At 49.1% G+C, this 26,613-nt stretch overlaps 1 protein-coding gene across 1 annotated transcript in view; it reads left to right on the forward strand.

Moving 5' to 3' along the window:
* The window catches only part of RECQL4 (RecQ like helicase 4), a 249,361-nt gene that overhangs the window by 102,541 nt on the left and 120,207 nt on the right, over positions 1–26,613 (forward strand). The window contains exons 11-12 of the mRNA XM_086966354.1: positions 1,453–1,605; positions 13,662–13,754. Coding sequence (XP_086822480.1) covers positions 1,453–1,605; positions 13,662–13,754 — 246 coding nt within the window. The remainder of the gene's footprint in view (positions 1–1,452; positions 1,606–13,661; positions 13,755–26,613) is intronic.

A 26,613-nucleotide genomic window follows, 5' to 3' on the forward strand; every position in this document is an offset into this window, starting at 1 on the left:
AGGTAGGACCAACATTTATCCTCCTTGCCACTGTCATGTGATGTCAAGGCATGGTCACTAAAAAGGGACTAACCCCAAACCCTAACAGACATCTCCAAATACACACAATAGTCATTAACTGATGCACCTGACTCAAAAAGGAGATCCACACCAATTTATAAAAATAACACACATCAGGCACCAGGACCAATTTGATCAGGTAAGTACGTTTTGCAATAGACATTTTGTTGCATTTAAAAAGTTGAAGCTGCAATTTTCAGAAGCTGCAATGTTATCCTATAGGAGGAAGAGGTCAGCCATTCAGATACAGTACAGTGACTTACGGGACCAATCTACAGGAGTAAAGGAGAGTGGTGGGTAAAGTCCATCGCAGCACCAGTAGAACACCATCAGCTGCACTAGGGCGGCCGGGTGCAGAGGTGCAAAACGGCATCTGTTGCCCAGTGTTACTCTATGGGTATCTGTCTTTGTGTAAAAAGGTTGTAGGCTTTGACTAGCAGGCCAGTCGGACTGAACCAACTAGGGGGCTCTGACCTTACGATGCTCGGGGACATTGGGACACCTTTGGTCCTTTCCTCCATGGCCCAGGGGAGATGGGTGCAGAGGTGTCTTTAGGGACAGGTTTTCCTTACCAGGAGCAGTCGTGGTAGTGGGAGACCCACGTGCAGAGGTTACAGTCGATGTTGGGGAGTCCACGAGAGGCAAAACCACAATTCACTCTCTGGAGGGCAGGGGGACCACGCTGACACCATGGCCTACTTCAACTCGTTCTTGGAGCGTCGGGTGTCCCTAGGCGTCGGGTTTATGCAGTCTTGAAATCCTCTCAGGTTTCTTGGGTTGCCTGCAGAGTACAGAGAAGCAGGACTGCTATTTCACAGTAGTTCTTGGTTTCAAGGTGAAGTACTGGCAGGTCTCCCAGACTTTGGACACACAGCAGCTGCAGGACAAGTCGTCTTTTGGCTCAATTATCGAAGTCAGCAGGAAGGCCGTGAGGGTTGGCGCCAAGTCAGTTGCCGGGTCTTCAGTTTTTGCTCTTTGCGACTCTTCACGTCTGTCTTCTTTCAGGTCGGCAGAATCTGCTTTTCTGGTGCCATAGTTCCCCTAAATACTGCATTTAGGGGTGTTAGGGGAGTGTAGAGTAGTGAAAAATGGGCTACTGACCCTTGTGGTCACTACGCCCCTATATGATCACTTCCTGTGGGAAGTGGACATAGCCCTGTGCCAGAATTCCTAAGTTTGCCAACACAAATATGGCAAATATGACAGGAGCAGTATTCCGGGGTACCAGCTACACACAGTTGGGTACTCTGGGCAGAAGAACGTACACCATACAGGGGACATTCAGTTCCCACCAGTCCACTTAAGACCACTTTGTGCTCAAGGTACATGTTTCCTTTGCAATTCAAATACATTTGTTACCTGCAGGCTGATATGACTTGTCTTTGGTTTTAGAGCCTTTTGGAAATGAATGTTCTAAAGAGGATCCCCAAGATGTAGAAGAAGAACCACTTCCGCTAGATGTTGTCAGACCAGCGTACGAACCCCCTGTGGCGCCCTCTCCCATGGAACCTCTGTACCCGTTGGGAAAGGACGGAAAGGTCCAAGGTAAGAAATCTCTTCAGGTATGCAATAATTGAAAGCATGATAAATATTTGACGGCACAACAGAGATGATAATTTGAATGAGAAAGTGAGAATGATTTAATTGTAATTGACGGTTTTGTCGATGTTGTGAAGAGTGTAGGAGAGTAGGGTCTGCTATCCTATGGTCACCCCAAATTTTTGCTTTTTGCTTCACTGGTTTCTGACTTAATGTGGCTGTGGGCCTGCTAATCAGACCCACAGCCTGCTGTTCTCTCTCTAAATTACTGCCAATGCACTCTAGGTGCATTACGAATTGGAACTGGTTCACCTTATGAGCCCCTGTAATAGTGCACCCTAGGTGCCCAGGGCATAGGTGTATCCAAGGCCTACCAGGGGCTGCAGCACGCATTGTGCCACCCCTGGCCTGGCCTCCATATTTGACACAACTGGCTGATCACTCAGCTGGGGTAAGTCGGTGTAACCACCTCTTACTTAGGTACAGTATGTCTGTGCCTAACCCTAAACTGGACACATATGTTCCTATCAGCCACTCCTATGGAAGGCCTCATCAATCCTGGAGGCAGAGTGCTTGGAAATATGTGAGATGGTGCTCTAGCATGAGCTGAGCCTGTCTGCAGCTGTCGGGAACAACTCCCTAAGCTGTTCTGGGATATTGCCATACCATATACTCTTAAGTGCATTATAATCCTCGCGGTTAAATGCTATCTTTGGTTTGGCTTTATCAAAACATGTCGAGTAAGGTGTCATACGAATTGGAATACTATCCCCTCGCCAATTCTGGCGACGGGGATAGCATTCCACCCTTCTAGAGGGACACGACATGTGCGTAGCCTTAACCCCGGTTAAAGTTAAACAGAGCCTCAGCTTCACAAAATGGACGCTGCCACCACAGACACAAGTCTGGCCTCCTGCTGCTGACCGAAACTCGGCAGATGGTGGCCTGGACAAAGGGTTTCCTGCCTTGGGAGGTGCGAGCACCACCCCAGACAGGATTTTGTGTATTGGGTAGGACAGGGCTGAATAGAATCAGACATGCCCGGGGCACACAAGGTGTCCCCGTGCATAGGCCAGTCCAAACCGGTTCTGGGGCCTTCCAGCCCCAGTCCTGGCGCGGAGCTGGACAAAGGAAAGGGGGTGTAACCGCCCCCCTTCCTGGTTCCTCCCAGAGGAGGGACCTAGTAGGTGATCCACCCCCAGTTTGGGAATAAGAGGGGGAGCAGTGCCATTGCACGGCAGATCATCCCGAAATCAACTTTAAACAAGAAGAAGACTGGACTTCGACATTCTGCTGCACAGAAGACTGAAGAGAATCTCCCTTGTGGCCTAGGAGTGGCCACCCTGTGAACACAGGTACCAACCAGCAACTCGACGTCTGCTTTGCCGCCGCCTCCCGCCGGAGACCGAGCCCAGAGCCCGACAAGAACCAGACTCCCAGACCTCTCAGAGCCCGATCCGCAGTCCCTGCAAAGAAGGGACCCGTGGAGGCACCGAGTGACGTGGGACCGGACCTCTTGGAAGACACTCGAAAAGCTGACTGCGCAGCTTCTGAGGCACCCTCGACGTTGTGCTTTGGGGACTGAGAACCCCCACCACCGAGCAGCCCTTGCACCGAAGATCAGCCCTCCAGCATCTCCACGATCTGCGTGGGGCCCTTTTGCATTGTGCCACTCGACGCGCCATCCCGGCCACTAGCCACGCGGCCAGCGGCCATCTTGGCGACCAACCCGAAGATTTACACAGCAGGTCTGGTTGCTCCAGACCTACTCAAGCTCCTGTAAAAAGGAGCACCCGCTCTGACCTTGCTGGTCCGAGTGAACAGCATCTTTCAACTTCTGCGTGGCTTGCATTTGCCAAGGCCTGTTTGCTCCGATCAGGTCGCCGACACCGCCAACAGCGAGAAGCCTACGTGGGACAGCTCGTGACCGACTCCTGGACGTCCTCGACCCCGGGTATCCACGTGGCTGCAGAAAGAAGCTACCCGACAACGCCTGTTTGCACCCGACATCGCCTGGTTCCAATCTGGTTCCACGGTAGTCACTGGCTAGTGACTTTGAACACTGTCCCCTCTGCTTTCAGGTCTTCACATCCTCAGATCCACCCTTGGATCCACCGGAACTCTTCTCATCGAGCCGCCTGCAGCATCTTCAGCTCCAAGCACCATCGACCAGCGTGACGAAACCCGACACAACTTCGACCCTGTGCACCCGCTTCCTGTGGGTGAGGTAACTCAGCTCCGCCGGTGCTCCTGCACTGGTACACATCCCAAGGGCCTGTGTTTTAAGTTTCAGCTCCGTAGGTCACTCGGAAGGTTCCTAACTTTCTAACTTTGTGCTTTTTACGCACCATAGACTTTGTATTGCGAAGTGCGTGCACTTTGAACACTGCACCCGAGTCCCGTGGGCCTTTCCCGACTTAGTCATTGCCAGTCTCGAATAGCTCCAGCGATTCCCAAGGCCCTAGGCCTCTTCACTTTCCTCTTGGTATCTCTTATACCACTTTCTTAGTATATGGTTTAGGTGGCCCCTAGGGCTCATCCATATTGTGCAACTTTTGTGTATTTTAAACTGTCTTGTGATTTAACGCTTGTGCTTCTGTGCTCATAAAGAGTCCAGGGGATTTTAATAGTTAATAAATCAATATATATTTTCAATATATATCTGTGTGGTGTCCCTTTCATTTGGTATTCAAGGGGGTTGTGTATGGTATAACAGCTGGCTTCACATGCCTTTCAGAGTTTAGCCTAAGACTGCTTTGTCCACGTTACCACTAGGATAACTGGTCTACAAGGTTGAATTACAACCATCATCATAAGGGTTGCTTGGCATGGTACAAAGTGATCACTAAGAATTAGTGAGCATTATATACCAGGCCAACTTCTCACATTGGTGAGCAGCGGATTGGGATCTGAGCTTGCTGTTGTTTTACCATTACAATCTTTGAGATTATCATTTGAAAGATCATACAGGTACCTGCTAGGTACATATAAAACAAGACTAGTATACTTAAGTTCTACTGAACTTAGTTGTTGTAGAGCAAAGGGAGTAGCACACCCTAGCTACAACTACTAGATAGGTTTGGTAGGTAAACACCAGTGTAGGTAGATTGCAACACATCCACCCACACTAGAGCAATGTCTGGAACAGAGGGGTCCAGTGGACTTACTCCTGTTGAGAGTGACCCTCCAAGGGCACCATCCCAGTTTGCTATTTTTCCCTTTAAGGAATTAAGACAGCTTTGTGTCTTAAGGGGTCTGAAGACAGGGCCTTCCCATACTACAGACCACCTAAGAGAGCTCTTGGATCAGTCTGAGGCTCTAAAGACCTCTAAAGCAAACCCCACAGGGGATGCTGAAGGAGGCCATCCTTCAGAGGATGACACTGTAGACACCCCTGCCCCTATCATCCTGGTAGATGAGGAAGCCTCCACCACTGGAGCTCCTCAGGTAGATGTAGAGGAAGAAGAAGAGGAGGAGGAGGTGGAAAGCAGTGAGTCAGATGATGACAGAGATAGTCAGGTGCTGGTCAGTAGACTGAACCAGGCTAACTTAAGTCAACTTGGGAATGAATCAGGTAACAACCCATTCAGACCCCCAGGTGGACTTAACCAGGAGCCTAGGAGGAGAAGGATTCACTCAGGTGACTCTGACAACTCCTATGCTTCTAGAGGTTCTCATGGTCACTCCAGAAGGAGGATGACTAGCCCTCAGAGAAGGGAACATGAGACCAAATTGAGAGAATCTCAAATTAGAGAGGCTGAATTGAGAGTCCAGAGACAAGAGTTAGAGATTGCCCTGGCCCAAGAGAAACTTGCTAGAGCAAGACAGCCTAGAGAGAGTGGGGTAATAGAACCCACTGGTGGCAGCAATATCCACAAGGATAAAGACAGGTCTTTTGATAATAGAAACCTGAGTAAGATTGTGCCCCCCTACAAAGCTGGGGATGATATCCATAAATGGATTACTGCAATGGAGAGAGCCTGCAGAGTACAGCAGATCCCTTAGGAGCAGTGGGCAGCAATCTTGTGGCTCTCCTTTGAAGGTAGAGGCCGAGACAGACTCCTCACAGTTAGTGATGGGGATTCTAGAAACTACCTGGTCCTGAAGAGTGCTCTGATTGATGGGTTAGGCTTAACCACTGAACAGTACAGGTTAATGTTCAGAGATACCCAGAAAACACAGACTCAGGACTGGTCTGAATTTGTTGAGTGTGCCACTAAGGCTCTGGAGGGATGGTTGCTGGGAAGCAAGGTTACAGACTATGAAGGATTGTATAATTTGCTGATGAGAGAACAAATTTTAAATAATTGTCAGAACCAGCAGTTGCATCAACATTTGGTTGACTCAGATTTGACCTCTCCCCAAGAATTGGGAAAGAGGGCAGATAAATGGGTAAGAACCAGAGTTAAGCAAAAGAACCAGAACCAGAACCAGGGTGGTGACCAGAAGAAAACAGACCAGAAGGGTGGGGAGCAGAAAGCTAAAGACCAGAAGTCTTCAACAGGGCCCCAAACTGAGACAGAGGGTGGGTCCCAAACTTCCAAGAAGAAGAAGAAAGAAGGTCAGAAGAAACCCTGGTGTAAAACTTGTAAGAACACCTCTCACTGGACAAGTGAGTGTAAAAAGGGTGGAGCCCCCAGCACTGCAGCCCCTAAGGCACCTGCACCCACTAGTACAGTTAGCAGTGCTGGTCCTCAAGCCAAGGGATTAGTGGGAATCACTTTGGGAACTGAAGGAGATTCTGACCTAGTCAGAACTCTTACCCAGGCTGTTCTGGTTTGTGAAGGGGACATAGATTTGACCCCTGACATAAGTCCCAGTAACCTGGGCAAATACAGACAGACGCCTTTGATTAACAACAAAGTGGCTCAAGCTTACAGGGACACATGTGCCAGTGTCACTATGGTGACACCTAACTTTGTGGACCCTGGACAATACATGCCAGGCGATGATTACCTGGTGACCAATGCCAGCAATGTCACTACTACACATAGTGTGGCACTTGTTAACTTTTCCTGGGGAGGGGTAACTGGCCTAAAGAAAGTTGTGGTTAGTGCTGATCTCCCAGTAGAATGTTTGTTGGGCAATGACCTGGAGAACTCTCTATGGTCAGAAGTTGAGTACAGGACTCATGCAGAGATGTTAGGGATATCATCACATGTCCTTGCTGTGACCAGGTCACAGGCCAAAAAGTGCCTCTCTGAACCTCAGGTCTTGGATCCTGGAACAATGGACCAAGTACCTCCCAAGAAGAAGAACAGGAGGGTTAAGGCTGCGCCTTCCCAACTGCCTACAAGTGAGGATCAGGCTTCACAGGAAACTGATCTGGAGACCCCTGAAGGAACTGTCCCTGAAGAACTTGAACCTGATCAGGTTGAGTTTCTGGGGACAGGGGGACCTTCTAGGGCAGACTTGGGGCAGGCTCAGTTAACCTGTCCTTCTCTTGAACCCCTCAGACAGCAGGCTGCTGCTGAGGCTGCTGGGAATGCTCAAGGTGCCCATAAAGTATATTGGGACGATGGACTCCTTTATTCAGAGGCTAGAGACCCCAAGCCTGGTGCTACCAGGAGGTTGGTTATACCTCTGCAATTTAGGGGCTTCCTACTCACCTTGGCCCATGATATTCCTTTAGCAGGACACCTAGGCCAGAACAAGACTTGGGACAGGCTTGTCCCTCACTTTCACTGGCCTCACATGTCTGAAGACACCAAGGAGTTTTGTCGCTCCTGTGAAACCTGCCAAGCCAGTGGTAAAGCAGGTGGAACAACAAAGGCCCCCCTGATACCACTACCTGTGGTGGGGGTTCCCTTTGAGAGAGTGGGGATTGATATTGTTGGTCCAATGGATCCCCCTACAGCATCTGGGCACAGATTCATACTGGTGGTAGTGGATCATGCCACCAGGTACCCAGAGGCAATTCCCCTTAGGACCACAACAGCTCCTGTTGTGGCCAGGGCCTTACTTGGAGTTTTCTCCAGAGTGGGGTTTCCTAAGGAGGTAATATCAGATAGAGGTGCCAACTTCATGTCTGGATATTTGACAGCTATGTGGAAGGAATGTGGTGTAAACTACAAGTTCACCACTCCTTATCACCCACAATGCAATGGGCTTGTTGAGAGATTTAACAAGACCCTAAAGGGCATGATTAAAGGATTACCTGAAAAGCTCAGGCGAAGATGGGACATCCTTCTGCCCTGCCTTTTGTTCGCTTACAGAGAGGTCCCACAAAAGGGGGTTGGCTTCAGCCCCTTTGAATTGTTGTTTGGGCACCCTGTAAGAGGACCCCTGTGTCTAGTGAAGGAAGGATGGGAGTTACCTCTCAAAAAGCCTAAACAGGACATAGTGGACTATGTACTTGGTCTCCGCTCCAGGATGGCAGAGTACATGGAGAAGGCATCCAAAAACCTTGAGGCTAGCCAAGAATTACAAAAAGCTTGGCATGACCAAAAGGCTGTCCTTGTTGAATTTCAGCCTGGACAGAAGGTATGGGTGTTGGAGCCAGTGGCCCCAGCAGCACTCCAAGACAAATGGTCTGGACCCCATACAATTCTGGAAAAGAAGGGAGAGGTTACCTACTTGGTGGACCTAGGAACTCCCAGGAGCCCCCACAGGGTGCTCCATGTAAATAGATTGAAGGCATATGTCAGCAGGGCAGACATGGGCTTGCTCATGGCTACAGATGAGGGACAGGAGGAAGAGAGTGACCCTCTCCCAGACCTGCTCACTCAGAACCCTGAGGATGGCTCAGTTGATGGTGTGGCCTTAGGTGGCAGCCTCACTGAACATCAGCAACATGACTGCAGACAAGTTCTACAGGCATACAGGCATATGTTCTCATTGACACCCAGTCAGACTAACTGGTGTACCCATGTGGTGGACACTGGTGACAGTCTTCCTGTAAAGAGCAAAATTTACAGGCAACCTGACCACGTCAGGGACTGTATAAAGACTGAGGTGCAAAAGATGCTGGAATTAGGTGTCATTGAGCCTTCAGAGAGCCCCTGGGCTAGCCCAGTGGTTCTGGTCCCCAAACCTCACACCAAAGATGGCAAGAGAGAGATGAGGTTCTGTGTGGATTACAGAGACTCAATGCTGTCACCAGGACAGATGCACACCCTATTCCAAGGGCAGATGAGCTCATTGACAAGTTGGCTTCTGCCAAATATTTGAGCACATTTGACTTGACAGCTGGCTACTGGCAAATCAGGTTAGCTGAGGAGTCTAAAGCCAAGACAGCATTTTCTACCCCTAGTGGGCATTATCAGTTTGTGGTGATGCCCTTTGGTTTGAAAAATGCACCTGCCACCTTCCAAAGGTTGGTGAATCAAGTCCTCACTGGGTTGGATGACTTTTGTGCAGCTTATCTGGACGATATTGCTGTCTTTAGCTCCACCTGGGAGGATCACCTGGTCCACCTGAAGGAAGTGCTTGAGGCTCTGCAGAAGGCAGGCCTCACTATCAAGGCAACAAAGTGCCAGATAGGGCAGAGCAAGGTTGTAAACCTGGGCCACCTTGTAGGTGGAGGCCAAGTTCAACCACTGGAGAGTAAGATCCAGACCATCAAGGACTGGTCCCCTCCAACTACCCAGACTCAGGTCAGAGCTTTCTTGGGCCTGACTGGGTACTACAGGAAGTTTGTTAAGAACTATGGGTCCATTGTGACTCCTCTTAATGATCTGACATCCAAGAAGATGCCCAAAAAGGTTCAGTGGACAGAAATCTGTCAAAAGGCATTTGATGACCTGAAGAAGGCCATGTGCTCTGCACCTATCCTGAAGAGTCCTGACTACTCAAGAGAGTTCATTGTCCAAACAGATGCTTCTGAGTTGGGAGTGGGAGCAGTGCTTTCACAGCTTAATGTAGATGGCCAGGACCAGCCCATTGCTTTCATTAGCAGAAGGCTGACTCCCAGAGAGAAACGTTGGTCAGCTATAGAGAGGGAGGCCTTTGCTGTGGTGTGGGCCCTGAAGAAGTTGAGACCATACTTATTTGGCACTCACTTCAAGATTCAGACCGACCATAAGCCCCTCCTATGGCTTAATCAGATGAAGGGTGAAAACCCCAAACTACTCAGGTGGTCCATTTCCCTACAGGGGATGGACTTTACAGTGGAGCACCGCCCAGGGACTGACCATGGCAACGCAGATGGTCTCTCCAGGTACTTCCACTTAGAACATGAAGACACAACTGGTCAAGGTTAGTCTAATGTCCCTGCGTTTGGGGAGGGGGGGTTATGTAGGAGAGTAGGGTCTGCTATCCTATGGTCACCCCAAATTTTTGCTTTTTGCTTCACTGGTTTCTGACTTAATGTGGCTGTGGGCCTGCTAATCAGACCCACAGCCTGCTGTTCTCTCTCTAAATTACTGCCAATGCACTCTAGGTGCATTACGAATTGGAACTGGTTCACCTTATGAGCCCCTGTAATAGTGCACCCTAGGTGCCCAGGGCATAGGTGTATCCAAGGCCTACCAGGGGCTGCAGCACGCATTGTGCCACCCCTGGCCTGGCCTCCATATTTGACACAACTGGCTGATCACTCAGCTGGGGTAAGTCGGTGTAACCACCTCTTACTTAGGTACAGTATGTCTGTGCCTAACCCTAAACTGGACACATATGTTCCTATCAGCCACTCCTATGGAAGGCCTCATCAATCCTGGAGGCAGAGTGCTTGGAAATATGTGAGATGGTGCTCTAGCATGAGCTGAGGCTGTCTGCAGCTGTCGGGAACAACTCCCTAAGCTGTTCCGGGATATTGCCATACCATATACTCTTAAGTGCATTATAATCCTCGCGGTTAAATGCTATCTTTGGTTTGGCTTTATCAAAACATGTCGAGTAAGGTGTCATACGAATTGGAATACTATCCCCTCGCCAATTCTGGCGACTGGGATAGCATTCCACCCTTCTAGAGGGACACGACATGTGCGTAGCCTTAACCCCGGTTAAAGTTAAACAGAGCCTCAGCTTCACAAAATGGACGCTGCCACCACAGACACAAGTCTGGCCTCCTGCTGCTGACCGAAACTCGGCAGATGGTGGCCTGGACAAAGGGTTTCCTGCCTTGGGAGGTGCGAGCACCACCCCAGACAGGATTTTGTGTATTGGGTAGGACAGGGCTGAATAGAATCAGACATGCCCGGGGCACACAAGGTGTCCACGTGCATAGGCCAGTCCAAACCGGTTCTGGGGCCTTCCAGCCCCAGTCCTGGCGCGGAGCTGGACAAAGGAAAGGGGGTGTAACCGCCCCCCTTCCTGGTTCCTCCCAGAGAAGGGACCTAGTAGGTGATCCACCCCCAGTTTGGGAATAAGAGGGGGAGCAGTGCCATTGCACGGCAGATCATCCCGAAATCAACTTTAAACAAGAAGAAGACTGGACTTCGACATTCTGCTGCACAGAAGACTGAAGAGAATCTCCCTTGTGGCCTAGGAGTGGCCACCCTGTGAACACAGGTACCAACCAGCAACTCGACGTCTGCTTTGCCGCCGCCTCCCGCCGGAGACCGAGCCCAGAGCCCGACAAGAACCAGACTCCCAGACCTCTCAGAGCCCGATCCGCAGTCCCTGCAAAGAAGGGACCCGTGGAGGCACCGAGTGACGTGGGACCGGACCTCTTGGAAGACACTCGAAAAGCTGACTGCGCAGCTTCTGAGGCACCCTCGACGTTGTGCTTTGGGGACTGAGAACCCCCACCACCGAGCAGCCCTTGCACCGTAGATCAGCCCTCCAGCATCTCCACGATCTGCGTGGGGCCCTTTTGCATTGTGCCACTCGACGCGCCATCCCGGCCACGCGGCCAGCGGCCATCTTGGCGACGAACCCGAAGATTTACACAGCAGGTCTGGTTGCTCCAGACCTACTCAAGCTCCTGTAAAAAGGAGCACCCGCTCTGACCTTGCTGGTCCGAGTGAACAGCATCTTTCAACTTCTGCGTGGCTTGCATTTGCCAAGGCCTGTTTGCTCCGATCAGGTCGCCGACAACGCCAACAGCGAGAAGCCTACGTGGGACAGCTCGTGACCGACTCCTGGACGTCCTCGACCCCGGGTATCCACGTGGCTGCAGAAAGAAGCTACCCGACAACGCCTGTTTGCACCCGACATCGCCTGGTTCCAATCTGGTTCCACGGTAGTCACTGGCTAGTGACTTTGAACACTGTCCCCTCTGCTTTCAGGTCTTCACATCCTCAGATCCACCCTTGGATCCACCGGAACTCTTCTCATCGAGCCGCCTGCAGCATCTTCAGCTCCAAGCACCATCGACCAGCGTGACGAAACCCGACACAACTTCGACCCTGTGCACCCGCTTCCTGTGGGTGAGGTAACTCAGCTCCGCCGGTGCTCCTGCACTGGTACACATCCCAAGGGCCTGTGTTTTAAGTTTCAGCTCCGTAGGTCACTCGGAAGGTTCCTAACTTTCTAACTTTGTGCTTTTTACGCACCATAGACTTTGTATTGCGAAGTGCGTGCACTTTGAACACTGCACCCGAGTCCCGTGGGCCTTTCCCGACTTAGTCATTGCCAGTCTCGAATAGCTCCAGCGATTCCCAAGGCCCTAGGCCTCTTCACTTTCCTCTTGGTATCTCTTATACCACTTTCTTAGTATATGGTTTAGGTGGCCCCTAGGGCTCATCCATATTGTGCAACTTTTGTGTATTTTAAACTGTCTTGTGATTTAACGCTTGTGCTTCTGTGCTCATAAAGAGTCCAGGGGATTTTAATAGTTAATAAATCAATATATATTTTCAATATATATCTGTGTGGTGTCCCTTTCATTTGGTATTCAAGGGGGTTGTGTATGGTATAACAGCTGGCTTCACATGCCTTTCAGAGTTTAGCCTAAGACTGCTTTGTCCACGTTACCACTAGGATAACTGGTCTACAAGGTTGAATTACAACCATCATCATAAGGGTTGCTTGGCATGGTACAAAGTGATCACTAAGAATTAGTGAGCATTATATACCAGGCCAACTTCTCACAAAGAGTATTTGTATCATTAACAAGCTGATGGTTTTGTAGCTGTGTTCACTAAATTGATTTAGCTCTGATAGGAGTGCGCTGTGTTGTTTCATTTTATGGAAAGCATAATACCAATGACTGGAAGTTATGTGGGTGATTTCTTTTTTGTGTTGTTGACATTGCTGAAGCCATGGACATGATTTGTGTGGAAAAAGATTTGACCATCGGAAATGTGTAAAACTGCGTGCATGACAGTGCGCCAGTAAGATGTTAGTTATGCATAAGCCAGGGCTAAATCACTAAGGTAATTGAGGTTACGTGAATGCACGCAGATGGTTATTGCCTTGTATGATTTGGCTGAAATCTTGGTGACGAGGACTAGTTTGGACAAATGCCCGGGGCATCAGGACTGGGTTTATAAGATAATATAAGGAGGATCGGGTTCGATCGGAAGCCAGGTAGACAATGAACGACGTTCGTAAGAGCACGGTGATGATGACATTCACAATCACAGCTGACTACAAGGAGCAAATAATTATCAGGCATGATGATGATGATGATGATGATGAATACCTTGAACAAAGGTGTGGTGATTGGTTTGGGCTATGTCATGACAAAAGTGCTATATGTATGTAGGTGCAGGTATTTGTGCAATGCTAGTTTCAATGAGAAAGTGATGAGGACTGTAACTTTGAATGAGGGAGACATCCACATCCATAATTTCTGTGAATGAGGGAGTCTCCCTAATGATTACAGCAACTGGAGGTGTGATAAACATCAACTTTTTAGATGAGTGCATTTTTGTCTAATTGAATCTCCGATTATTCTTTCAGATCTTGTGTACTGTTAGTGGTGAAAATGTGTGAGCTGGGAAGGAAATTATATGCTGAGTTTGTTCTTTCCAATGATAAAACCTTCCCTTTTTAAGTTTTGGTTTACCCTAGTTATTTGCATGCAGCCTAGTGTGTGTGTGCGCGTGTGCTTTCAATCTAATTAAAACACTAACACCAGATCTTTTGTATCAATGAAATCACCGTGTAGCAAATGATGCCTTAACAACGCACACTAGTAGTTACTTCACTTCTATTTCTCTTTCTTCGTTGGTCAGAGACTCCGCAAGAGGTGCTTGAAGCTCTCTCTGAACTGGGATATCGCTCTTTCCGACCAGGACAGGAAATTGCAATCATGAGGATTCTTTCCGGTAAGACTGCATTTTATAGAAAATTTAAAAGGCTTTAATTCATAATGCAATTTTGAAAATTACTTGGTCCAGGGCTTTGAGTTAGAGAGCCAAGAAGCTTCTAACTCCAATGAATTTGTCTGAATTTAGGGTGATTTATCATGTATGAGGGTAGGTGCGATGGCTTTCCCGTTGGGATTTGTTCTTGCCTTTCCATGGCCAGTTCCCTAATCCAATGCCCATTGTTGTTGCTTTATTTCTTCTATCGTTGTTCGGTCCATGTAGAGTTGAAAGGGAGGCTGTTCTCTGGGCGAATATGTTTGGTGCTAGGCTGTATGTTGTACATTTGTACTGCATTAAACCTCGTGGCAAGATACACTTCCAGGATACTTCCATGTTTTTATCCCAGTCTAGATGATGCTCTCTCTGTGTTCCTTGGGAAGCTGTTTCCTTAGAGCTAAAAACAGGGCCTCCTGATTAAATATCTTTGAATGATATGAGGTTCCATTGACAGGGTAGGAGCCTGGCTGGCTGTTCAAGGTTCAAAGCTTTGCAAATTAATGTTAATGTCTTTTGTTTGTGAGCTATTGGGCAGGTTTATCTTCAGAAGCTGGTGTGTCTTATCATTGCCATGAGGATCTTGATGTTGCATCTGTTTGGGTACATTCTTTCTGAAGCAAGCAATTGAAGAGTTTGTGTTTGGGTGGAATATCTAGCCTTCGACATTATCTCCTATACCACTAATGTCACTTTTGCTAGCCACTTAAAGGCCGATGGCATGACTGCACGTTTTGTTTTAAACATCATTCATCCCTCTTTGGAAGAGTTTTTTCAACACAATGTAAGCGTGCTGGTGCAGAAACCAGCCTAAATACCCCCACAGGTACACTTTTCTTTTTTTGATGACATTAGCTCAAGGAGTCACTATTCTCCATTTCTGCTGCATGATGATTTGACTAGCAGTTGTTGGGCCTAATTTCCCTGGCACATATGCTTGTAAACAGTATGTGAAGGTTTTAACTGCATAGAAAATGCAGGAGAGATGCTGGTTTAACCACTGATAGAGGAACACACAGTATTCCATTACCAAGAATGCAATATGTGATTGTAAACACAGCTTGTACATTTATTTTTACCCCAAAGTGCAAGCTGGGGGTCTACAGCTGCTATTCATCTTCCCACTTAAATATTGAAGAAAGCCATCATTGGAAAAAAATGGGAGCACCGGTCTGGGGAAAAGATATTTACAACTACTGCCTTTTGAGCGAGTCTCTACGACACGTCCAACTCCTGTGAATGTGACCACAGTTGAGAAATTGGGCTTCTGGTTCGAAAATGACTTCAGAAGTGACTAAAAAACACATTTGATCTTAATTGTGCCCTGACCAAAAACCCCATATGGCACATGTTTTTGCTAAAAACCAGATCCTTTGATCAGGTTCAGATCTCTTAATGGACTATAGAAAGCAAAAGATATCCCTTTCTGAACAAATTACAGTAGATATGTTTGTGGTGGGACTTCTTTATCCCAAAGATCATACTCCTCACCCACCACCCCAATCGATTCACTAATATATAAAATAAAATGGACGACCCTCTGCAGGTTTGGTCGAAATATTAAAAAACGGAACAGAGATCACAGCAACATACATCACTTTTTTTCAACCACTCCTAAAAGTAGTTGGCTAATTGCTTATAGAAAAACATATGGGCCTACGTTTATTCCCGATTCTGGTCTCAGTCCTAGTTCTACACAGTGTGCCCTCACTATTTCTTTACCACATGCGCATCCCAAAAAAACTATGACCAGTGGTTGGTTGTGAGAAAGCTGATGATCCTAAACGTGCGCCTTTGTCAGAGTCACCGTAAAGGAGCGTATTGTTCATGAACGCAGTAAGAATCAAAGGGTTTGTTTAATTTCAGTGGACCCTGCTATGCCAAGTGGCTACACTATGATCGTAGTTTGTTGTATGACAAGAGGCCTCAGATCTAAAAATCTAAAAAAGTCACGCTAGGTGCCATACCATGGTAGTAAACCAAACCTGAGGAGGTAGAGAGCATAAACCAAGTATACTCAGCCTTCAACTCATATCAGAACTGTTCTTGTGAGTTTTGTTATCAAGCACATGATGCCTAGAAGGTTTTTATTCTGATAGTTGGTTCGACTGTTGAATTAAGAGACCGTGCATTCAGAGCTTATATATAGAAGTGTAATCGAGGGGGCGTGGCTTGGCTGAGCAGCGGAATGGCCACAAAACAGAACGGCTCCGCCGGTCGGGTTTATTAATCCGATAATAATCAGAGAACATTTTGCAAGACGAAGGTCTACCTGAGGAACACTGTCGGAGAAACGCACAGGCAGTGAGAGGTGACGAATTGGGAGGATACAGCAGCAAAAGGAGGAGGAGAAGTTCCCGGGACTTCGGGAGGCCCAGACGACCAGCCGCAGGGCACAGCTGGGGACTGGAGTTTGAAGACGCGCCAGGTGGAAAGGAAAAGTCGCGGGCAGCCGCGACCAACGAAAAGCACCAGGAGACGAGTGGCGCTGGAAGTGAGAAGCAAGCGACTTGGAGGCAAGGGAGAAAATTAACAGCGGCTGGGAAGCGAGCGGAGACGGAAAGCTGACCAGTGCAAACTCTGCCGGTAACAAAGAGCAGGGAAGACACGACGTGCAGCCGGGCCTTAGCTGGAAGTTCAGAGAATGTATGGGCGGCCACGCGGGTGGAAGCGGAGCAGTAAAGGATAGTGCTGAGAAGCGACAGCCGAGGTAGGCAGAGGATCGTGTCTCAGCTGGCCGGAGCACTGATCAGGCGGCGTAGCGGCTGTGAGGCCACCATCTTGAGGTACCGGGGAAATCATTGGCCAAGACTGGAGCCAGTGCGCAGGCCCTTCTTAGAGCTTCACCTGTCCGTCACCACATAGAGAGGCTGAAAAGCAGACAGGCCGCAGGAGAGTGAAATAACGGCGGACACTATTATTGGCAGGCAGTAGAGTGAGCAAGTGAAGGGGAGCCTGATGAGCAGGGAAAAAGCAGCCTGGACAGCTCGATGACGGCTGAGGGGGAAAGAAATGATTGAGAATTGTGTAGAATAACGGCGATACCCACCCAACCTCAACAGAAGGGGAGGGGGGGGGGGCAACAACTCTGTAGTTACTGCACAAATAAACAAGCAGCCAAGGCGGGTGAATACGGGCTCTGCATGCTATGACAACTGGGGGTACCATCGCGAAAGCGTAGTTCACGGAGTAGGATGAGAGCGATAAAGAGTCAGAGAGCTGGGCTAGGAGCTGCTCAGCTGCTGGGGTGATCTGCAAGAGGCCTGCAATCGCCTTAGTGGTGCACTAACGCATGGGCGCTCTCTCAAGGAGCCTGGGGGGATAGGAGGAGCAGGTGATCTGCAGACAGTGGGCAATAAATATGGAGGGGACCGTTGTGAAGGACCTAGCAGAAACGGCGATAGCCTCTACACAAGCCTGGCTCGTTACAGTGCATAGCAGAGGATTGGCAAGACCACACGCATAGGGAGAGTGTCCAGAGGATACTGTCTGAGTGGTGACGTCGCACTAAAATACAGTTTGCGGCATTAGGACATGAAGGCGCTGGAGACCAAACATGGGGAAGCCGGACACAAGGCAGCCCAAATTAAACTTCGACAAAAAAACTGCTACGGGTGCGGATGCGGACACTGGCCATCAGGACCAACTGGATCACCACGCGGCTCAGCAGCCACCACCTGATGATATCCGGGAAATGTTTTAAAATCTAGTCTGCAGGGCCTAGATACAAACATGGATTCGCTTGCGGAGAGGATGGACAGAATAACGCAGAGGATGGATAAACAGGAAGGCCGTGTGAGCGTACTGGAAACAAGAGTAACAGAGACGGAATAGGGACAAACGGAAATGGACAAGAAGATTTGCAGCATGGATGGAATTTTATATGCAATCCAACAGAAGACTGACAATTTGGAAGCCAGGTCGAGGCGTAATAATGTGCGCATCACAGGAATCGCAGAATCAACAGATATCCAGAACATGGAGAAATATGTTGAGACGATGATGACGGTTTTATTTGGTCAGGACTTGTCGGCCATATTTCTTATTAAACGGGCGCACCGCACGTTGGGACCACGACAGAGACCTGGAGCGCCGGCGCGACCCATACTGGCGCGAGTGTTGAACTACAGGGATCTGGGACACAATATTACGGAAGGCACTGGAGAGGGGAGAAATCCAGTACAAAGGTAATAACTTAGTACTCTACCCAGACTTCCCGCTTCAATATCCAAGCAGCTCAGAGATAATTCATACCGGCGAAGAAAATCTTCCAACAAATTGGCACCAAATATTCTTTGATTTACCCTGCGAAGCTAAGAGTCCAGGGGCCTGGAAAACCTACCTTTTTTACGGATGCAAAAGCAGCGTTGACATACGCCAAGCAGCTAGCCAAGGACCAAAAACAGCGAGCAGTGACAAGTGACTCGCAGACTACGGCGAACCTGAGTGACAATGACTAAGAGAGGGCTGCCTGTGCATTAAACACGCAGATAAGTAACAAGTCTTGAACATTGTGCTACTTTGCTGGGACACTCCTGGGTGTAAGGGGGCATGGGAGATTTGAACATGCTGGGGAGCATTATGGTATAATACTGCATTTCATGAATAGATGTACGACCACTGCAATACAGAACTTTCTATGTCTCGGGCCAGAGATGTGTGTTCTATACTCGACCACCCTGTCACGAGTACGGGGAAGTATTGCCAGCAAACTCATGCACTCCACTGGGATGATTCCTGTGTGTTCACTACTGTGGACCTTATGTTTACAGTCGGGGGTGGAGAGGGAGGGTAGTTCACAATCTGTTTGGGGGGTTGATGTGGGTGGAGGGGAGGAGGGGAACTATTGTATTTGTTATTTCTGCCTAGTCACATCCCACAATTCATGGAACGATGCTACACGAAGCACGTCGCTGGTTGCTCATTCACATGTCCAAAGCACTATACATGACTGCGCTAAAATGTCTTTCCTGGAATGTAAGGGGCCTGAACGATCGTAGGAAGGTCAGGTTGATCCACTCCTACCTAACGAGACATGCAATAGATATCTGCTTATTGCAGGAGACCCATTTAACGGCCGCAGCTGCAGCGGCACTAAAACATACAAGATGGGGAGAGGTAGTGGAGGCAGGTTTTTCTAACTACTCGAGGGGAGTGGCGATCTTAATACGCAGAGGGCTACAATGACAAACGCACCACAAATACATTGACAGAGAAGGGAGATATATTTTGCTACAAGGTACGCTCTACAACACCCCAGTAGTAATTATAAATACTTACGGACTGAACACAGACGATCCCGCCTTCCTCCAAACCCAGAGGATCCGAACCCAAGGTGACACAGCGATTTTATGGGGAGGCGATTTTAGCATTGCCCCTTCACCTGAGGTTGACAGGCAGCCTGAGGTGTTACTGGACGTTATTGAGGATCTTAGCTTAGTTGATTCCTGGAGAAGGCTACATCCAGCAGCTAGGGAGGGTACCTGTATGATGTATCATCGGAATGCATGGTCCAGATTGGACTACTGGCTTGTGTCTAGAAACGTGCATGCCTGGGTGACAGATGCTGCACATTGCCCCTGCACATTGTCCGATCCCGCTACTTCCCTGCTAACACTACAAGTTCCACCACCTTATCGTCAACCCTTTAGCTGGAGGTTACCTACGGGAGCGTTACTGGATCAGGTATTCCGGGAAGAATTAATGGGAAAGATAACGGATTACTTTGCGTTAAATGGGGGAACAGTGGAATCACCAGCTGTGTTGTGGGAGGCGTTCAACGTAGTTATCAGAGGGAATTGCATGGCGCTCAAAACAGGGGTACTTGGAGACATACGTAACACTGTGGGAAGGTTGGAAGGTGAAATTGGCGCAATAGAACGAACAGTCCAACATGCCCGACACCTGCGGCTCTAGCTCAGCTGCGATCGAAGTTGACGGAGTACCAGTCAGAGGCAGAACGGGAAACGGCTTATCTGTATAAATATGCACAAGCCAGACGATACGGAGAGGGGGAAAGAGCCGGGAAAACATTAGCTGGCCTGCTTAGACCCCCAAGGGGAGCAAATTATATTACTGAATTACAAACGGAGAGCGGTGAAACAGTCAGAGCACCGAGTGAGATTATGCACACAACTGACTTTTATAAACTACTATATACCTCCCGGGCTAACCCAGCCCAGGCAGCTGGACACAACATCACACTCAGCGAAGTATAGGGTTTACGTCCAGGGGTTTATTGATATCCATGTATGCGGATGACATGACACTTTATCTCATAAACCCCAGAGAAAACTTGGATGTAATAATGAGAGAACTGGTGCGTTTTGGCGGATTGACCGGGATACAGATTAACTGGGAGAAATCTGTGTTGCTGCCTCTCACTGCCGACAATGTGATACAGAATTTCCTATTCAGTGGGCAAAGGGGGAAACTCAGCATTTGAATAAGTAGATCCATACAGGAACTACGGCTGGCAAACTACGGGAGAGTGATGGACTGGGTTGATAGTAAGGTCCAATGCTGGAAGAGACTTCCTCTATCTCTTACGGGCCGGATAGCGATCACAAAAATGGTGATACCCCCAAACTCTTATATCTGTTTCTAAATATACCGATGCCCCTAAATACACATTTTTACGCACTAGTATTATTGAGCTGAAATGGGCGGACAAGCAACCCTGGGTATCCTGGAACCTGTTGAAACTTCCTTTTGACCAGGGCGGGTTGGCGGCTCCGGACTTTGAGCTCTAAGCATTTAGCGCACAGGCACAATACCTGCATTTCTGGCGCCACCCCACGCCCTATCAGCCTCACGTAGCAAAAGAGATAGACAGAGTTGCGCCTACCCCGCTGAATACGGCAGTCTACCAACCTTACAGGAGGCCTCATAAGGAAATAGACACAGTGGAGACAACAAGATGGGCTTGGAAGAATATAGCAAAGAGGGCTGGTCAGACCGAATTGTATGCCCCCACAATGCCACTGGGGGGCAATCCACTGCTGGCGCCACTGATGGATCGGGCCACCACATTGAGACCACAGGCACATGGCTTGACGAAGGGTAGCGACTTATATCCAGAAGACACCTTTCTCACTCTCCAGTAGATGTGCAAACAACCGACACCATCGGCATCAGGCATGTTGCTGTATTACCAACTTAGAGCTGCGAGCAGAGCTAGGTATGATAGCTTCCCGCAGGTGCCCCCCACGCGGGCGGCATTGGAGGGCGTACTGTTAAATACATCTCCACGTAAGCTAATCACTTGTATATATATAGCACGACACAAGACAAGTCCCCCATTACCATAAGCACTTCCAAAGCACAGTGGGCGGGTGAGACTGGATCCATAATAACTGATAAACAGTGGCAATTTAGCTGCTTGCAACTAGTATTGGGTTGAGGTGGGCAGACACATTGGAGACATCACCGAAACACAGATGCACCTCACCCCACTGGTGGCACCAATGGGATTCGTAATGGCGATTCAGAGGGGGTCGCGCAAGCTCACAGCTATGCTGCTGCTATTGGCAAAGCAACAGGTGGCGCTTCATTGGAAGAAAAAACGCCTCCCTACGATAGCGGGTTGGTTAAATACAGTTACATACTGCAGAGATCAACTAACAAACTATTAGGAACTGAGGCCGCTAGATCGAGGCTAGTGGATATTTGAGAGCCGTTTGTGAGATTGCTGGGCTCGGGAGGCGCAGATCTTCAGGACGACACTTAAAGTGGGTATCGTAGCTGGAGGGGGGAGGAGATAGTCTCACTCAGGGTGAACGCAGAGGGCGCAGACATGTTGGTGCAACTAAAAGAGAGGGTACGAGACAAAACACAGACGGGACTGGTGGAAGACTATGGACATTATATAGCGATTGTACAGCGAGGCATGTAGCACTGAATTGGCAATTGTAGAATGGCAGGGGGAAGTTGTGGGGAGAATTTACGCCTGCAGACCCTTGATTTAAAGAGAAACGTTTCAGGGTTTTGGGAATTGCAAACGCCGCCGGGCCCAAGGGGATGTCAACAGAAAGGCTGTGTTCAACGAGCTAACAGACGTACAATATATGCTGCCAGCCCCTGAGGCTGTAGGCGCTCAGCTGTGTTAACTATAGATGTTGTAATAAAAATTTAATGGAGAAAAAAATAAATAAATATATATATATATAATATATATATAGAAGTGTAATCAACTTGCACATAAAATAACTGTTTGATCTTTAAATACTGTTTTTTCATAAGTTTGTACACCAAAGTGTGCAAACATTCTTCCATGCAGTTGCTAAGCATTGATATGGAAAAGGATATATAAACAACATTATTCATACAATAACGCAGAAGTGCAACATTAATGTCTCTTCGGGAACTGACCGTTACATTAATTGTGCAAGTATATTGCAATAAACATTATTTTTATTAACATTAACAGCTGTCCATAATATGCCATACATGTTTGTCAACTGTTTATTTTGGGCGTAGGTCCTAACACAGTCAGGTGTTTATGCATGTGAGGCAACTTGGGGTTCGGGACGGGGTAGTGTAGAGTAGAGTGTATTGGCGTAAGTTAAACCTGGAGATGTGGATATACCCGGGGACAGGGGCCTGTTATCTTTCCTTTCTTGCATAGATGCTAGCATAATCGGGACGTTATTGTGAGGCTGGATGCAAATCGCTATTTGAGAATCGCAAGACGGTGTGTATGTAGGATTTGCAAAAAAAAATTGCGAATCCTACATATTCCTTAATTGTGAATTTCAAATTGCGATTCGCAATTAAGGAATACCTCCCCATTCATACCTATGGGCCTAGAAGTTGGTGGTAATTTGTGATTCTTTAAAGCCAAATTGCACTTTTTATGTACTTCTTACATTGCATATAAGAAATAGCAATTTGTGAGTCCTTAAATGCAATTGCAAAATAGGGAATTGCACATTTTGCAATTCCTTATTTTGTGAGGCAGTTTTTCTTTCGTACATACCACTGAACCCAATTGCGATCGCAAATTGGAATGATACATATGGCCCTATATTCGTTATTGGTTATTGTACAGCTGCCACAGCTCTGTCCTGATTCCGTTGTGGCGTGAGATCTGTGGTATTTAATTTTGATTCTATAAAAGTTAAGTATCTGTGCCAGTCAATGGGGGTTCACATAAAATAAGTGTTAACTAATCCAACAAGGATATGTTGCATATGAAAGGAGAGGTATACAGTATCCTTATTTACTTTTGGCCATTTCCATTTTTTTTTTTTTTTGATAATCAACTTAATTGTTCTTTTTAATAAAAATAAATAAATTAATTGGTAGCAAAGCAAGCGTTACAATGAAGGAAATTCAGTCACATACGTTCGACACTAGGTGCAGTCGATCCGTTCGAATGGAACGTGGCAATCTCAAAACACTATAAGCGTACAAGTGCAGTCGGACCGTCACACAGGCAGCATATTGAACCATTTACCCCAAACCTTCTCAAATAGTTCCGGGCATTCCCAGGCCTCAAAGAGAGGCTCTTTCTGCACCCACACCAGTCCAATCCTCTCCTCCACCGCCGCACAGTCGGCGCCTTAGCCTGAGACCAGAGCACGGCTATGTCCCTTTTAGCCACAGCCACCGATGTCCCCAGGAAGCGCTTGTCAGCCCTGGAGCCATCAAGGCCATCACACACTCCCAGCAGCAAGCGCTTCAGGTCATGAGGAACCTCCCATCCGAGGGCCCATGTAAGTTCAAGTTCCACCCCTCTCCAGAACGGCGCCAGGACCGGGCACTGCCATACCATGTGATAGAAATCTGCTGGGACAGACTTGCAGCGTCGCATACGTGCCTGGAAAAGGCGCGCCGGAGTGAGGTATGCTGCATGGAGGAAATAAAGCTAGACCAGACGTAACTTGGAGTATGTGGTCAAGATTTTGGGTGCCATAAGCGCATCTCGCCAATCCGCCTCTTCCAGGGGACCCACCCAGCCCTCCCAGCGATCCTAGGGACGCAGGACCGTTATTCACCCACAACCTATATATTCGGGAGACCCCACCCCTCCCCAGGTTCCCCATCATCACCTGGGCCTCCAAGGAACTGAATTCCGGGAGAGAGGTGGGGGATGGGATGTGAGTGTGTAGGGCGTGTCTGAGTTGGAGGTACTTCGTGGCCAGGTAGTAGAGGTGGAGATTGGTCACCCCCATGCCCCCATCGAAGGGGGGAATGCGACAGTGTGCCAGGGACATACGCAGCCTTCCTCCTCCCCACAAGAACCGGGTAAAAACGCCATCCAGTTCTCAGAACTAGCTACCTGGGAGGTGGATGGTGACATTTTGTAGAATGTAGAGAAAAAAGAGGAGGATCATCATTTTAAAAAGCGCACTCCTGCCCAAGGGGTTGAGGGGTAGGGTCCGCCATTTCTTAAGGTCTGCCTTCATCCTAGTGACCCAGGGTGCAATGTTCAGGGCCTACTCGAGCTCCGGCAGGAGGGTAACCCACTCACCCAGGTATTTGAAGGATTGCCTCCGGAGGGGGATAGTCGTCTGCCAATCAAAGCATGCCCGACAGGGATGCAATGGGACCAGGGTTGACTTTGCCGGGTTGAGACACAACCCAGAAACCCGCTCGAAGACAGAAAGGGCCTTTAAGCATCTGGGCCCAGAATGGTCTGGATCCGCCAGAAAAAGCAGGACATCGTCCGCATAGAGGGCTATCTTGTCAATCTGACTCTGGTCCCAGGCCCAGCCTCGGATGAGAGGGTCTTGGCGGGTGAGCGCCGCCAGGGGCTCCATCGCCAGCGCGAACAAAAGAGGGGAAAGTGGGCACCCCTGACGGGTACCCCTCCAGATTGGGAACGCCTCCGAAAGTTCGCCGTTAATGAGAACAGGGGCCCTGGGGCTGTTGTAGAGGACTCTGATCAAGCTACGGAAGGGAGGACCGAAACCCATCAGCTCCAGCACTTCCTCCAGGTAGCTCCAATCCACTGTATCAAAGGCTTTTTCAAAGTCGGTTAGGCGATGACTGTGACCATAGCCAGATGGAAGCGACAAATGCAATGACGGGTACCCCTGGCATGCATGAATCAGCATTGATCAATGTGGACCAAATCTTGTAGGAGTGGGCGGAGCCGCTGGGCTATTGCTGTGGCGAAAATCTTGATCTCTGTATTGATCAATGAGATCGGGCAGTAGTCCGCGCAATCCAAGGAGGACGGCTGCGTTTTGGGTATGACCACGATGGTGGCCACGTCGGTTTCAGGCGGGAAGGACCCCTCTTCCACCACATGAATAAATAGTTCCACTAGATGGGGAATCAAATCATCGCGGAAGGCCGCATAGTACTCTTGGGGGTAGCCATCAGGCCCGGGCGTCTTGCCTGAATGCAACATTGAGATCGCCCCGTGTACTTCTTCCGGGGTAAAGGGGTGGTCCAAGGTATCAGCGATCTCTTGGGGAAGACACGACAGCTGAGTACCGGTCTCCGTCAGGAAGTACAGTCGTACAGGGTCGCATAGTAGCCAACAAAAGTCCGTGCGATGGCAGCGGATGTCTCCTGATGAACTACATCGGCCAACCGATTCTCAGGAATAATGCAATTAACTTTGGGATAGGACACTAGGTTGTGGAGAAGCTTGCCGTTTTTATCGCCACAACCATAAATACACACCACCAAAGAGTGCCAGAGCATTTTCGCGGACTCCAGCGAGATCCGGCGAATCTCTTCGCGGACCATTTCAAATTGGCCAGAGGAGCCATCGGTATCATCGGACAATTGGAGTCTTTCCAGCCGTTCTGCCCGTGCCTCCAGCTGCACAAGCTGGGCAGACTGCTCCACACGTTTCGCGTGAACCAGCCCCCTGGCCACACCCCGCACAACCGCCTTCCCGGTCTCCCACAGCGTCCCTGGTGAGGGAACCGAGCCCATATTGGTTAGTAAGTAATGGCGCAGTTCCAGTCCGAGGGACTCCACCAGTGCCGAGTCCTGCAGGAACCACGCGTTCAGCCGCCAAGCCGTGCGTAGGCCACCACTGGGAGAACCAATGCGGAGAGAAACGGGAGAGTGGTCAGAGATCCCTCTGGGCAATTTAGTAGCCCCAGACATCAGTTGGCAATCCGCTGCGGGCATCAAAATTAGGTCTATACGGGAGTGGGTAAGGTGGGCTGTAGAGGTGTGGGTGTATTGCGCCTTGTGGGGGTTCCACACCCTCCAAGCGTCGCAAAGACCCCGGGCCGACGACCAATCCGCTAGACTCTTCGCGGAGGCAAGACGGCCGCCGACTGAGTTCCCGTTGCGTCACGGTAAGTCTGCAGGACGCCGTTAAAGTCCCCCCCAACAACAGTCAGGCTCTGTGGAAAGGATGAAATCACCATCGTGAGGTGGTGAAGGGTGGGGACATGAGCCCCGGGGGAGCATAAGTGCACAGGAGGTTCAGAGTGTGTCCCTCAATCATCCCCGACATGGCCACATATAGGCCCTGTGCATCAGTGTTGTCTCTAGTCAGGGTGAAGGGGAGCCCTTTCCTAAGTAAAATGGCCACCCCTCGGGAGCCCCGCGCGAAACCAGAGTGCCAGACCCTGTCAAACCTGTAACGGGCTAGGAAATTGCATTGTGAGCCCATGAGGTGCGTCTCCTGGAGAAACAGAATGTCGGGTGTATGGCGGTGGGCAGTGCGGAGGACAGCTGTATGCTTAATTCGGTCGAGGAGGCCGTTGACATTCCAGGAGAGGATGTGGAGAGGTCTATTGAGGGTATAGGACATCTAGAGGAGCAATATGGGGAAGGGCGGATGCATGCGCAGGGACTGTAATTCACCCCTGGGAAAAACCCACCCAGGCCCGGGGCCCTGGAAGAA

The sequence above is a fragment of the Lissotriton vulgaris genome, chromosome 4_1 (genome assembly GCF_964263255.1).
Source record: "Lissotriton vulgaris chromosome 4_1, aLisVul1.2, whole genome shotgun sequence".
Taxonomy (NCBI): Eukaryota; Metazoa; Chordata; class Amphibia; order Caudata; family Salamandridae; genus Lissotriton; species Lissotriton vulgaris.